The sequence below is a fragment of the Chiloscyllium plagiosum genome, unplaced genomic scaffold (assembly GCF_037043375.1).
Source record: "Chiloscyllium plagiosum isolate Xiang-an unplaced genomic scaffold, Cpla_swu_hap1 HiC_scaffold_22, whole genome shotgun sequence".
Lineage (NCBI taxonomy): Eukaryota > Metazoa > Chordata > Chondrichthyes > Orectolobiformes > Hemiscylliidae > Chiloscyllium > Chiloscyllium plagiosum.
The window spans coordinates 63332911-63349234 of NW_028270160.1; the positions used below are offsets into that span (position 1 = coordinate 63332911).

General features: G+C 41.2%; 1 protein-coding gene across 6 annotated transcripts in view; it reads left to right on the plus strand.

Annotated features, from left to right (window-relative positions):
• Positions 1–16324, plus strand: part of LOC122561011 (myopalladin) — a 311619-nt gene that overhangs the window by 173725 nt on the left and 121570 nt on the right. For 5 of the 6 annotated variants that reach the window (XM_043712278.2, XM_087999126.1, XM_087999127.1 and 2 more), the window contains exons 7-9: positions 2521–2662; positions 5037–5060; positions 14952–15068. In XM_043712278.2, the coding sequence (XP_043568213.2) occupies positions 2521–2662; positions 5037–5060; positions 14952–15068 (283 nt within the window). The remainder of the gene's footprint in view (positions 1–2520; positions 2663–5036; positions 5061–14951; positions 15069–16324) is intronic. The other variant, XM_087999125.1, reaches the window with a different exon arrangement.

Below are 16324 nucleotides of genomic sequence, written 5' to 3' on the forward strand. Positions count from 1 at the left end.
CACCTGCCTGGACTCCCCTTCCAGGCAGTGTGTTACAGATGCTACCATCCACTGGGTGAATATTTTTTTCCTCAAATTCCCCGCTAAACATCCTGCCTTTCACTTTAAATGTGTGTCCCCAAATCCTTGATCCTTTTGTGAGCAGCTTCTTTCTATTCACTCTGTTTATGCCCCTCATAATCTTGTACAATTCTATCAGGCCTCACTCAACCTTTTCTGCTCCAAAGAAAACAACCCAAACTTATCCAGCCTCTGATTATCACTGAAATGCTCTGTCCCAGGCAACATCCTGGTGAATCTCCCCTGCACTCCCTCCAGTGCAATTACATCATTCCTGTAGTGTGGGGACCAGAACTGCTGACACTACTTCAGCTGTGCCCAACTAGAGTTCTGTATATCTTCAACATGACCACCCTGCTTGTATAATTTATGTCATAAGCGACAAAGGCATCTGTTCCTAACCATTTGGTTTTCGTGCGCCTTAGTGCTGTTAGCAAGAGAGTAGAAGGATTTTGGCCTAGACACTGAATATAAATGCAGATGGTGTGTGGATTGCAGGGAAACATGGAGATAGTGGAGCTCCCATGTATCTGCTGCAGTCGCCTTTCTGGGTGATAAGGGACATGGTTTGGAAGTCAGAGGAGACTTAGTGAGTTGCTGCAGTGCATAGATGTAGATGCTGCTGCCACATTAAAGGGAGTGAGTGTTGTAAGTGGGCTCTTCTGTCATCATTATTGATGTACTTCTTGATATTTTCTGTTATAGCTGCATACAATAATGCCATGGCATCAAATTTTAATAGGCTTTCTCTGACTGCTGGGAAAGAGGAACCTCTGTCTTGAATGCTTTATGCTCAAACTTAAGTGAATTCTATTGTTCTCATGTACTGAAAGGAGGAGGAAGAAATAAAAGATTAATCTTTTGTCTTCCCTATGGACCGGCCCACTACACTGTCAAATAAAATAACCACTTTGAGGAATAAAAATCATAAGAACTGTGAATGCTGTAAATCAGAAACAAAAACAGAATTTGCTGGAAAAGCTCAGCAGGTCTGGCAGCATCAGAACTCTGTTCTGAGGAAGGGTTACCAGACCCGAAGCATTAACTCTAATTTCTCTTCACAGATGCTGCTGAGCTTTTCCAGAAACTTCTGCTTTTGTGACTTTGAATGAGGAACCTCCTTCCATCTTGATATTTAACTTGCAATTTCAGTTAAAACATCTTCTGAATTCAATGAGTGAAACTAATCCATCAATACACATTGAAAAAACTTTTAGAGAAGTTGAAATGTGTTCAAAACTGCCTTCCCAATATTTGGAATTGCTTTGATTTCACCTTCACTGGCCATTTGAGAATTTCATGACTCACCCTGAAGTTATGTCTTTTCCAGAAGCTTTGATTTTGTGCGATCAAATCAGTAAAATATACTATAGTTTCACGAGTTGATTCTTTGTACCATGAAACTGAATGTCTATCCAGGGCAAATTGTATCTGAAAACAAAAACGGCTTCTAGGCAGTTGATTTGTAGACGTTTCAGCCCCCCAGGCTAGGTGACATCTTCAGTGCTTTGGAGCCTCCTGTGAAGCACTTCTGTGTTCTGCAATTTATTTGGTTCCGTTCCTGCTGCTTCTGGTTGCCAGTTCTGGCAGTTTGTTGTCATGGCCGTAGATTGGATCTAGGCCTATGTGTTTGTTGATGGAATCTGTGGATGAGTGCCAAGCTTCTAGAAATTCTCTGGCTGTCCTCTGTTTAGCTTGTCCTATGAGCATTGTCCCAGTGTAATTTGTGGTCTTTGTCCTCTGTGTGTATGGATACAAGGGATAACTGGTCGTGGCATTTAGTGGCAAGTTGGTGTTTGTGGATGCGGATTGTTAGTTGTCTGACTGTTTGTCCTATATAGTGTTTCATGCAGTCTTTGCATGGAATCTTATAAATTTCCTAGACACAATATACCGACCACTACAATAAACTACTGGAACCGGCAACAGGAAGCAGCAGGAATTGAACCAAATAAATTCCAGAAGACACAGCACAGCAGCACTTCACAGGAGGCTCCAAAGCACTGAAGGTGTCACCTAAATGTCTGAAAATCAACTTCCCAGTTCGGTGGACATACCCATAACTATGGCAACTGGTTCCCGAGCTACAAATCTTTATGCAAACTTTGAGCTTGTCGGCAATTTGATGAAAATCTTAAAGTCCAAGGATGTTGCTATTTCTCAGTGTATTTATCTATGTCTTTACATAGATAATACAAGGTGATAGTAATGTTTCCTCCATCCATTCCATGTGTTTACTTAAGAAATTAGATTTTTTTAGTACATTTATCTCTTCCACATGTCAGTGCTTTGTGAACAATAACAAATGTTTATACTTACAAAATTCAAACGGTACTCTATGAACTAAAAAATGTAAAGACCATTTAGGGTACTTTTTATACTCCTTTGTAAAACAAGGATATAAGTACTTAGCTGAAGGGAAGAAACAATGCTTTGAATTAACATGTCCACAATTTGCAGCCGCTGCAAGATGTGACAGCTAAAGAGGGGCAGCTGGTTGTGTTGGAATGCCGAATTAAAGGATCACCATTCCCGAAAATGGAATGGTACAGGGAGGAAACCTTAATAGAAGACTCTCCTGATTTTCGAATCCTGCAGAAAAGTAAGTTTGTTAATACATGGCTGACTAATTAACACAGCAAATCTCATATATGTATTCTGGAATTGCATTAATTGGAAGTCTGTATAGAAAGTTCAACAGGTGGAGATTAATTTCCTTTTGTAGGCAAGAAATATTTGGGCACTGTTCCACATTGACAGGTCGATGCCAGTGTTGTCTCTGTGGTGGAAAAGCTTTACTTGTGGCACAACAAGTAAGGCATAAACCTTCAACATTACAGGGAGATGTTGTCAACACCCCTAGTCTTTGTGTTTTAGTGTGCTCGGCCAATGTAGAGCCAATCATATTGGCTGAAGGTTGGCACCTATAATACTGGGCACTTGAGGAGAAGCTAAGATGGATGATTCAGCCTTATCTTCTGCACTAGTAATGGTAAAAAGAGGGCTATATAATGCTACGAGGTTAGATATGTCTTATTATTCTGCTTCTGATGACCAATTTCACCTCATGGCTCCCCTCTTTAGAACTGCTAACTCTGCCAAATTTAACATGCGACTAGATCATACAGCAAAATACAGGGTGTCCTCAGTATGTAAATGGAGCTATGTCTCCACCACCATTATGTGATGACCACGCATATCACATCTGTTAATGATGGATACATCTGCAACAGGCAGACAGGTGAAAACATGTATTTCCTTCATGTTTTTTTTCACTGCCTGATGCAGGCCCAGACTGACAGCTATGTCCTTCAGGTGTCAGCTAGCTTAGTGAATAATGATGTTACTGAGCCACACTTGGGATGGAGTTTTGAAGTCTCCCCAACTGGTGTACCCTTGCTAGTCTCAGATGGCAGATAGGAGGTTTGCTAGCCTGTGTTTGACCTGATAACTTCTGTAGTGCAGAATCAATGTCAAAGACTCACAAAATAACTTCTCTTGACTGTACCACTGGGCAGCTGCCTCTGAATTGAACCGAATTAACTTTAGAACATAGAACATTACAGCACAGTGCAGGCCCTTCAGTCCTCGATGTTACGCTGACCTGTGTTACCAATCTGAAGCCCATCTAACTGACACAATTTCATTTTCATCCATATGTTTATTCAATGATCATTTAAATGCCCTTAAAGTTAGAAAGTCTATTCCTGTTGCAGGCAGTGTGTTTCACGCCCCTACTACTCTCGGAATAAAGAAACTACCTCTGACATCTGTCATACATCTATCACCCCACAATTTAAAGCTATGTCCCCTCATGCTAGCCATCACCATCTGAGAAAAAACATTCTCACTGTCCACCCTATCTTACCCTCTGATTATCTTGTATGTCTCAATTAAGTCACCTCTCAACCTTCTTCTCTCTAATGAAAACAGCCTCAAATCCCTCAGCCTTTCCTCATAATACCTTCCCTCCATACCAGGCAACATTCTAGTAAATCTCCTCTGAACCCTTCCCAAAGCTTCCATATCTTCCTACAATGCAATGACCCAGAGCTGTACACAATACTCCAAGTGTGGCCACACCAGAGTTTTGTACAGCTGCAGCATGGCCTCATGGCTTCGAAACTCAATTCCTTTACCAATAAATGCAAACACACCATATGCCTTCTTAATAACCCTGTCAACCTGGCAATTTTCAGGCATTTATCTATGTACATGGACACCGAGATCTTTCTGCTCATCTACACTACCAAGAATCTTACCATTAACCCAGTAATCTTTATTCCTGTTGCTTCTTCCAAAGTGAATCACCTCACACTTTTCCGCATTAAACTCTATTTGCCACCCCTCAGCCCAGCTCTGCAGCTTATCTATGTCTCTCTGTAACCTGCAACATCCTTCGTCACTATCCACAATTCCACCGACTTTGGTGTCATCCGCAAATTTACTAAGCCATTTTTTTATTGTCACATGTTCTCAAATGAGTACAGGGAAAAGTTTATAAGTCAGCTATTGCAGCACCATCTAAGGTACCTAGGTACCTAGGAATGGTTTGACTGAACTGGATAGCTTGCACTGTCACTTTAGAGGCAGTTAACAATCGACCACATTGCTACAGGTCCAGAATCTCTCGGAGATCCGCCAAAGAAAGAACTAGATATTTCCTTCACTAGAGAACTTTAGTGAACTAAATGAGTTCTTTTTAAACAACAGTCTGTTAATTTCATGTTCACCATTATTCATAGCTTTGTATTTCATTCTTAACAATTGCATTTAAGTTGTCAAGTTAAGATTTGAAGTTATGTCTCAAAATTCTTGCCTTGAAACTGTTGCCAATGTGCTATCGGTTCAGTTTCAGTTAGAGTTGGACTGTTATCAAATGCAACTTTTTGTAAATGTTCTCCAAATTAAAATATCCTCATGAACTTTACTTTTTCTTCCATTCTCCTTTCCTGTTTCTCCTGATGCTTATTTAGAGCCACGGTCAATGAGTGATTCAGGTAAGTGGTTGAGTCTTTCTCATCCCCTTCTGCAATGCCAACCATAAGGAGAGGTTTTACAGACTTTTTTAAGGGGAAATGCAAGTGTTCACTCTGCCTTTTTTTTAATTGAGTCTCATAGCAAGCCTCAGCCTTTCTAAACATGCAGGCAGATAATGTGCTATCAGTCAAGCTGCAACAGTATTCAAGAGCACATTAACATTGTGAGGTTATTAAAGGTGTACAATGCTCCGTAATACTGCCATTCTATTGTAGCTGCAGCCTAAATCCAAATTTAGCAATTTAGTAATGGAGCAAGAATCCCCTTGATCAGAAGTGAATTTGTTGACCAGGAGGTTGGACAAGGAAGCTTCACTTGTGAAGTCATTTGTATGAGAATTGGTGAGGATGTGTGGTCAGTAAATTTTGTAATATTCCAATTTGAACTCCCTTTGTATACATTAGCAACTACTATGAAAATTACCACAAGCCACCTTTAGTTCGGTATTTTATTAAAAGGTTATTGAGGTCACTGTGCACACAGAGGTGAGTATTGGCAACCTGGTATTGTCCCTCAGCGACAGTGTAATGTTACAGCAGCCACAAAGTTACAATGTCCATGGCACAAAGCCAGCATGACTGACACTCCCTTTCACCTTCTCTCACCCTAGTCACTGTTTAATCATCAGGTCACACACTTTACCTGTCCTTAGATGCATCCCATCTGAAAACCCTCTCAGTTTAATCATAGTATGACATAGTAGTAGTCCCTATTTCTCTTTCCCCAATGCCCACTGGAAACCCACATCTTGTCATTGAAATTTGATGAGGATGTTAGGAGATTACAGGGTGAGTGGTCAGATTCATGGCAGATGCAGTTTAATGTGGATAAATGTATAGTTATCCACTTTGGTGGCAAGAACAGGAAGGCAGATTACTACCTAAATGGAATCAATTTAGGTAAAGGGGCAGTACAAAGAGATCTGGGTGTTCTTGTACACCAGTCAATGAAGGTAAGCATGCAGGTACAGCAGGTAGTGAAGAAGGCTAATAGCATGCTGGCCTTCATAACAAGAGGGATTGAGTATAGAAGCAAAGAGGTTCTTCTGCAGCTGTACAGGGCCCTGGTGAGACCACACCTGGAGTACTGTGTGCAGTTCTGATCTCCAAATTTGAGGAAAGACATTCTGGCTATTGAGGGAGTGCAGCGTAGGTTCACGAGGTCAATTCCTGGAATGGCGGGATTACCTTACACTGAAAGACTGAAGCGTCTGGGCTTGTATACCATTGAGTTTAGAAGATTGAGATGGGATATGATTGAGACGTAAAAGATTATTAAAGGATTGGACACTCTGGAGGCAGGAAACATGTTTCTGCTGATGGGTGAGTCCCGAACCAGAGGACACTGCTTAAAAATACGGGGTAGACCATTTAGGACAGAGATGAGGAGAAACGTCTTCACCCAGAGAGTGGTGGCTGTGTGGAATGCTCTGCCCCAGAGGGCAGTGGAGGCCCAGTCTCTGGATTCATTTAAGAAAGAGTTGGATAGAGCTCTCAAGGATAGTGGAATCAAGGGTTATGGAGATAAGGCAGGAACAGGATACTGATTAAGGATGATCAGCCATGATCATATTGAATGGTGGGCAGGCTCGAAGGGCAGAATGGCCTACTCCTGCACCTATTATCTATAGTCTATTGTCTATTGTGCTGTAGGAGAACATCACATCCGAGCAAGCATTCAGATAAGTCCAAATGTGAGATTTTATTGACAGCCAGCAAAAAGAAACTGCAGTTCAGACCCATAATGCAATACATCTGCAACAGGCAGATAGGTGAGGACGTGTATTTCCTTCATGCTGGAATCTTGACCTGAGAGTCTATGATGGTCTTCTCATCTACTGGAACTGGGTGTCAATCAGATCCTGGCAACCTGTGGTGCCTGATGTAGCCAAGCTGTGTCAGTGATAAAGAGACCTTCCTCCAGCTCAATGCTCTCAATTTTCTTCTTAGATAACTGTTCCCATTACCTAGTTCCTCAGCACCTCTCATTTCCCCCAGTTCCTCAACACATAGGGTATTGCCTGCATTTGTTTCCCCTAGTTTCTCAGTGCCTATAAAGTGCCTGCTCCCATTCCCCTAGTTTCTCGGCACCTATCTCATTGGTTGCTCCCCTTCCCCTTGTTCCTCAGAACCTATCACATAGCCTTGTCTCACACCAGGTTATTACAGCATACTCTGTCTGGACTATACAGAAGGAACCCACACCTCTGCACCCAGACCAAACCAAGCATTTTGCATTTGGAGATTGGCATGTGATGGCAGGGAAGGCAGCTCACAGGATACACTGTCAGTACTAGGCCCTGCCTGGTCATCAGGTGCCCACCCAGAGCTTCCATCTCCACAATTACCTCTCTCTATCCAAGCAGGCCATTTCTACCCATCCCCCAATGTGGAGACCCACCATATTGAACTTCACTTCTCACTGTCTTCCCTGCTGTCTGAGCTCTGACATTACACCTTAATGATGTCCACCCCGCTGCTCGATGCTCCCCCTGTAGAGGCATGGTAGTAATGTTGTTTGGAATACCCCCAAATATCATGTTTTCCCATCACTGTCCTTGATGCCACCTCTGCACATGCCTCTTTCCCTCCCCCTACCATCCTCCAGCCTTGACTATCTGTCCCTTTTGACAGTGATGTCCACCCACTGGCCCCCTCCATCCTCCTTAATGAACGACAGACTGTATTTGCCTTAGACCTCTGACCAGACACCAACCCTGGTTTCGCAGTTCCAGACTGACAATATGTGATTCTGTGCACTGCTGCTGGCTGTAATCAATTGACCATCAGCCACACCCTCCAGACAGCAGTTGGACAGATTCCCTGATGGTGAGTGTCCCAAAAGGATGACTGATCATGACTGGAGTGTGAGCCAGTGCCTGATGTACTGAGACCCGTGACAGACAGTGGACCACCCGCTTGGCTGGGTGCATCCACAGCTTCTGACATGGCCATTTGGTTGAATGAATGTGCCGTGCCTACTACATAGGCAGCTGGTAAATGCTGCAGTTGTTAGAAAGATGTCTCTATGTGCTGATTATCAAGGTAGTTCCCCACCCCCAAACCTAACCTGGGCACATTCTTACCGATTATCTTCACAAGCAGCCTCTCCATGTATCTACACAAAGGAGCCCATCATTACAGCTGTACTGATAGCCTTTAGGCTCTGGTTGAAATGCATGATGATGTGCTTCACTGGTATCCTACACTGGCCTGGAAGTGCTCTTTAGTACTCACAGCAAAGATGCCAAGAATCCTCCTGTTGGAATGATGTAGTGGTGTATCTTGCACAGCAGAGGGGGTTAGAGGTAAGGATAACCAAGATGCTCACGAATCAACTAGTGATGGCAGCAACTAAGAAGGAAAAGCAGGAGACCAGTAGTCAATGTTAGGACAGAGAATCTATTGCCAGGTCAGTTGTTTGCAGTACTGCCAGAAAGAACCTCATTTTTAAAAACAAAACATTTATTTATTTGTGAGATTGTGAGTTGCTGACATGGACTTAAGTTTCCAATTGGCTCAAAGGTTTTGAATAGTTGCACTCTGTGATCATTGTAGGATGTATTTTGTTTCCATGGTTAGAAATACTTATGGATACAATTTCAAGCAAAGTATTTTGTTTTATAAAATCAAACAAGATCTTAGCCATGACACATTACACAGTCTGTGGGATAAGGACTTAGAGTCATTGAGATGTACAGCACGGAAACAGACTCTTCAGTCCAACTCATCCATGCCAACTAGATATCCTAAACTAATCTCGTCCCATTTGCCAGCACTTGGCCCATATCCCTCTAACCTCTTCCTATTCATATACCCATCCAGATGCCTGTTAAATGTTGTAATTGTACCAGTCTCCAGCGCTTCCTCCAGCAGCTCATGCCAAACACGTGCCACCCTCTGCATAAAAATGTCTCTGAGGCCCCTTTTGAATTTTTCCATTGTCACACTAAACCCATGATCTTTAATTCTGGACTCCCCCACCCAGGGAAACAAACAAACATTTACCCTATCCATGCCCCCCATGATTTTATAAACCTCCATATTGGTCACCCCTCAGCCTCTAATGCTCCAAGGAAAACAGCCCCAGCCTATTCAGCCTCTCCCTACAGCTTTCATTAGTGAAAACAAGAATGAAACAGTACTTAAAGAGGTTGGTTCAAAGTCTTGGTAATACTGAAAAAAATGCTGCAATAATAACGGCTGCTGCCTTACCGATGAAAAGGAAAGAGTTTTTCATTCTTTTATTGAGGCATGTCAGCTGTGAACAAATGCAGAAGCCAAGTAGAGGCAGTAAACTCTTGACTTTGTCCTCGATGGAAATGGGCATCTTAATTTTGTTATTGTTACAGTCATCCAGGTGAATAAACTTCTGTACCTTATCCCTCATTCTCCTGAATATCACCCATCCTCCATGGCAGCTCGTGCAAAATCCACCATGGACAAACCGCAGGAACGATATTGAGATTCAACAAAATGAAGTTCTAAATATCTGTCACAGACTTCACTGTTCAAAAAAGATCTCAAAATGCATTCAATGATTTTTAAAAAACCCTTAAGTAGTTATTCCATTATAAAGACAAATAGTTGTAGTCATAACACCATTTCAAACATCAATTAATCTATGAATAACCTCTTTGAAATGTCAGTCTGTGAACTTGCAGCTCCCCACTGTGATAATGATAGGTAGGAATAGCAGTATTTCTATAATAATCAGGCTTAGAGCTACTGAAACAGTTAGCTCATACTCTTCCAACTCTCAGACACAGGCAGGCATGATTTTATTTTCAATTTTTAAATGGAAGGCTATTCAAATAATTTGACAGCTTGACATTTGTATATCTTTCATAAGCACTTAGGTCTTCTCTAAAAGAAAGTGCAAGTGCACAGAGCAGGATAAGGCTTTTGCTCCAATGAAAAGGAAGCCTGTTTTAACTTAGTATTGATTCATATAGCTTTGCTGAGTTTGGATTTCCTCCTTGCGGGAATCATACCCTGCTCCATTTCTCCTCCTGTTCCCAGCAGAAATAGGATCTGTTCGAAATGGAGACAAGAACTTCAGGATTCCAGTCTTATTTGCAATTTTTGAAGCTTCTTGAAATCTTCATGGAAGAGTAGAGTTTGAATCTCAGATGGCACAAAAACATGTGGAAAGACCTGGTCTCAGGCTCTATCTCAGACTATAATTTGGGTCTTCTGAGCTGTTTTCCACAATGAACTATCTGCAGCTTTAATGTTTCATAACTAGAACTTGCAGTACAAACCTAACCTGACATTTTCAAGGGAGTTCACTCCTTTCTGATTTTCCCACAATCAGCATTTAACAACAAGCAATTCTACTGACTAACTTTCGTTAATATATTTTTTAAGGAAAGAAATATGTCTAATGAATTGAAAGTGTTAATGCTTATTTTGAGTGTTAGCATGGGTAGTCAATTTTAATTAATTAATATAAATTTTTGATATTCTTTATTTAATATTTCAACATTTTAACCACATTTATCTTACTGAAAGTTTGGCTTTTTTAGGAACATCCAATTCACTGATGTCAATGTTACACTTGATTTCTGAAAGAACTGTAGAGAATTGATGAAATATCTCAATTAGTCAATCTTGAACAAAAGTCAGATGTTGGTTCAGAATCAAATTTCTTGTATTACAATTACAGTTTTCTGCCCGAAAAAGTGACTGCATCTGATACTGCAATGGCTTGACCAAATGATGTTTCTCTGAAACAAAACAGGAAAATGCTTGAAATACTCAGGTCTGGCAGCATTTAGAGTCATAGAGATGCACAGCACTGAAGCAGATCCTTCGGTCCATCTTGTCCATGCTGACCAGATATCCAAGATAAATCTAATCCCATTTGACCCATAGCCCTCCAAACCCTTTCTACTCATATCCCCATCCAGATGCCTTTAAATGTTATAATTATACCAGCCTCCACACTTCTTCTGGCAGATCATTCCACACATGCAACACCCTCTGTCGGAAAAAGCTACCTGTTAAGTTCCTTTCAAATCTTTCCCCTCTCACTCTAAACCTATGCCCTCTGATTCTCGATTATTTATCCTATCCATGCCCCTCATGATTTTGTAAACCTCTATAAAGTCACTCCTTAGTCTCTAACGCTCCAAGGAAAATAGCCCCAGCTGATTAAGCCTCTCCCTTTCACACACAGCCTCCAACCCAGGCAATATCCTTGTAAATCTTTTCAGAACTCTTTCAAGTTTCACAACATCTTTCCGATAGGAAGGAGCCCAGAATTGAACAGAATATTCCAACAGTGGCCTAACCAATGTCCTGTACAGCCGCAACATGACCTCCCAACCCCTGTACTCAATACTCTGACCACTAAAGGAAAGCATACCCAACGCCTTCTTCACTATCCTATCTACCTGTGACTCCACTTTCAAGGAGCTATGAACCTGCACTCCAAGGTCTCTTTGTTCAGCAACACTCCCGAGGACCTTACCATTAATTGTATAAGTCCTGCTAAGATTTGCTTTCTCAAAAATGCAGCACCTCGTATTTATCTGAATTAAACTCCATCTGCGACTTCTCAGCCCATTAGCCCATCTGGTCCAGATCCTGTTGTAATCTGAGGTAACCCTCTTCGCTGTCCACTACACCTCCCATTTTGGTGTCTACTGCAAACTTACTAACTGTACCTCTTATGCTCGCATCCAAATCATTTGTGTAAATAACAAAAAGTAGAGGACCCAGCACCGATCCTTGTGGCATTCCACTGGTCACAGGCCTCCAGTCTGAAAAACAACCCTCCACCACCACCCTCTGTCTTCTACCTTTGAGCCAGTTCTGTATCCAATGCCTAGTTCTCCCTGTATTCCATGAAATCTAACCTTGCTAATCAGTCTCCCATGGGGAACCTTGTCGAACGCCTTACTGAAGTCCATATAGATCATATCTACTGCTCTGCTCTCATCAATCTTCTTTGTTACTTCTTTAAAAAACTCAGTCAAGTTTGTGAGACATGATTTCCAAGCACAAAGCCATGTTGACTATCCCTAATCAGTCCTTGTCTTTCCAAATACATGTACATCCTGTCCCTCAGGATTCCCTCCAACAACTTGCCCACCACTGAGGTCAGGCTCACCGGTCTATAGTTCCCTGGCTTGTCTTTACTGCTCTTCTTAAACAGTGGCACCACGTTTGCCAACCTCCAGTCTTCCGGCACCTCACCTGTGACTATCGATGATACAAATATCTCAGCAAGAGGCCCATCTGTCACCTTTCATCAGAACCAGTTTCTCTGAGGTTTTATTTCCTCAGCTGATGTATAATAGGTTCAGTGGGGGAAAGTTCCCATTTGTGGAAAAGAAGCTGCAGATGGGCACCTTGGGTGGTGAGGTTAGTGTGTCAAATTACTGGCACTTTGACACGGAGGTCAGACATTGAACACACTTGGTCCTTTCAGAAACCATTGACCTGGAGTGAAAGCGAGTTATCCTCGATGATGGGAACTGCTTAAGAAGAAACAAGTCCTACATATACTTGTTTATTGTAATTAATGACCAACTAATCAAAGTATTGTTCTCTACACCTAAGCTCCTATCAACCGAGGCTCTATACGGCAAACTATGCCTCATAGAATTTACCCTGTTATTTCAGATTAAAATATACAAATATGCTATGAGTCATATGAAACTGCATATTCTTTGCAGATAACTTGTAGTTGGCGTTGAAAGAGATCCAAATGTTACATGTTACAAAGGAAATATTTGGATGCCTGATGAAATTTCTCCAGGTCAAAATGTCCCTATTGTCCTGACACAAGCACCGCACATGAAGCAGCTGAGTGAAGTTGTAAATTGGTGTTTTTGCTGTCAACCCCTGTTGCCAAGTGGCTGTTCTCACTGTGTCAATGCATGCCAGCATACAGGAGGTTTCACCCTCATCTCTCTTTGGACAGCCAGTGACTCTTAGGGCAGTAGTCAATGTTTGGAGCTTTTACTTCAGACTCCATGGTTAGCTCACTGTACAAAAGGAGCTTGTAATTATTTTAAGTTCTTTCTTCTTTTCACATAATAATTCACAAATATTTCTGCAATGTTATTTGTGTAAATTAAAATGTCTGTTCATCTACCATTTCTCTATTTTTCATTATTAATCCATAGAGTCACTGTCCACAGGATTAACTCTCACTTTATCACCTTTCACTTCATGTGTTTCTAGCTGTTTTTCTTTTGTACTGTAATTTCCCCTTCCTTATTAACTTTTCCGTCATTCTTAGTTGTTCTTTAGTTTCTGTCCAACCTTCTGATCCAACACTCTTCTTTGCAGAATCATACTTTTTCTTGCAGTTTGATATCTTTAACTTCTTTAATTAGCCACCGATGGTGCATCTTTACCTTTCTCACGAGAATGTATCTTTTCTGAGCACTCTGAAATATTGCCATAAATGATGTAAACTGCATGTTTACTGACCTTTCTCTTAATCACAACTGCTAGCTGTATCTTCATGTCCTCCTCATTCCTACTTCTTATGCTTAAAACTCGAGTGTTCGATCCATTCTTCACTCCCTCAAATTATATGAAGAATTCAACTATATTACGATCAGTATTACCTCAAATCATTAATTAGTCCTGCAGCCATTTATTGAAGAAACAAGTAGATGCAACACTGGGATTCAAAATCTGGGTTACCTCAATAAACAGGCATGTTAACTTCTTTGTTATTAATCTTCCCACCAAAATAAATATTATTTTTCTGCATTTATTTTCCATTTCAATGTTTGAAATATTTAGAGCAGATCACTGGTCAATCTTTTGTACTGAAGAAAACGAAAACCACAAGTGACCTCATAATTTAGCTTTCAACCATTTTAGCATTGTCGTGAATCTTGGAGTAAATCATTCAGCGTATCTTTCCTGAGATTTAGTGCCCAAACTTAAACACAGTTAAAAATCGCACACCACCAGGTCATAGTCCAACAGGTTTATTTGAAAGCACTAGCTTTTGGAACACTGCTCCTACATTGGGTGGTTGTGTCTGAAAAATAGTGCTTCCAAATAAACCTGTTGGACTATAACCTGCTGTTGTGTGATTTTTAACTTTGTACACCCACTCCAACACCAGCATTTCCAAATCAAAACTTAAACACAGTATTCAAGATGTGATCTGCCAAGAGCACTGTATTTCAACCCTCCTGAGATAAATGTCAACATTCCATTAAACTACTTGGTCTATTTTTGTAAATTTCAGAGATTTTTCAGGTCTTTAGTCACTCTTTTTTTCACCATTTAGAGAATACTCCCATTTATGTATTAGGAGACTCAAGGTTAGTTATTTAAAAGTTTGATGGGACTTGAACTGAAATGATATGTACTGATATAGCCTGTGTTTTTATTTCATAGATCATAGAATCCCTACAATGTGGAAACAGACTATTTGGCCCAACAAGTCCACACCGACCCCTTGAAGAGTAATCCACCCAGACCCATTCCCCTACCCTATATATCCCCCCGCCTAATGCACCTAAACCTAAACATCCCTGAACTCTCTGGGCAATTTAGCATGGTCAATTCACTGAACCTGCACATCTTTGGACTGTGGGGGGAAACCGGAGCAAACCCACGTAGACACAGGGAAAGTGTGCAAACTCCACATAGACAGTCGCCTGAGGCTGGAATTGAACCAGGGTCCCTGGCGATGTGAGGCAGTAATGCTAATCACTGAGCCACTGTGCCACCCATGGTATAAAAGCAAGCACAGTTAATTTTACACTTGTTACTAGAAAAATAAATCAGAAAATCACTGTGACATGTTACAATATGAACGATACTTGAGGATTGTCTATAAGTATCAGTAATCTACTTGAATCATTTCAGAAGAGATCTGCACCCTGGTAATTGCTGAAGCTTTCTCTGAAGACTCTGGGATGTTCACTTGTACAGCCAGCAACAAGTATGGCACAATGTCGAGTTCTGCTCAACTCACAGTCCACGGTAAGTTATCATTATTCCTTTAACATTGCAATGGTATGTTCTGAGGTTGATTTTTTTTTACACTGAGCAGATTATTATTCCAAATGTATAGCAGATCCACAGGACCAGGGAGCATATAGCAAATTCCCCGGATTAAACACCACTTTCCTGTAATGAGGCAGTAGTGTCAAGTGAGCAGATTTAAGCGATTAAACTGTAATACTTCAGGATTGTGCCATCTCTTGGGATAATGCAACAATTTCAAGGATTAAGAAGCAGGATCATGGATTCAGCACCAATAACTGGATTAAATGTCTGTTTTACAGGATTTAAGCAGCAGACCCAGGGGTTTAGATTGCTGCTTGACAGGACTTGATGGACCAATTAGTCATCTTCTTTGCTATTGTGATTCCATTATTAAGCAGCAGTGTCATAGGACCCAAAAGCAGCTCCATAGAATTAGGCAGCAGTCTGATAAGAAAAAACAACAGTCTCTTGGGATTATGTAGCAGTTTCTTGGGATTACTTAACTGTCTCTTGGGATTATATAATAGACTCACTGGATTTACAGGAGAAAGTGAGGTCTGCAGATGCTGGAGATCAGAGCTGGAAATGTGTTGCTGGAAAAGCGCAGCAGGTCAGGCAGCATCCAGGGAACAGGAGAATCGACGTTTCGGGCATAAGCCCTTCTTCAGGATTCCTGAAGAAGGGCTTATGCCCGAAACGCCGATTCTCCTGTTCCCTGGATGCTGCCTGACCTCACTGGATTTACAGCATTTTTTCAGGATAACACCATTTGCACAGGATTAGCAGCAGTATCACTGGATAAAACATTAGTCTCACAGGATTACAGTTTTGCAGGATAAAGCAACAGTTGTATGGGATTAGCAGCAATTTTGTAGGATTAAATAACGATCTGACAAAATAGAACAAAAATAAGTGAATCAGAAAACTGATAAAATGAATGTTGTTCTATGAGATTAAATAACTGTTGCAAACAATTTTGATTTTCCTATTTTAATTTTGGTATGAAGGTACCTTCACAGGAGTTTCAGATGATTTTCTGATCAGTGTCAGTTTGACTCCATTATTAATAATTTCTTGGGGTTTCATTGTTACTTTGAGTATATGATTTTGGCTAACTGAACCATCCTGATATATTGAAGTTAGGGACAAGATGACTTGTAAACCTCAATAAAGTCACCCCTCAGCCTCCAACGCTCCAGGGAAAACAGCCCCAGCCTGTTCAGCCTCTCCCTATAGCTCAAATCCTCCAA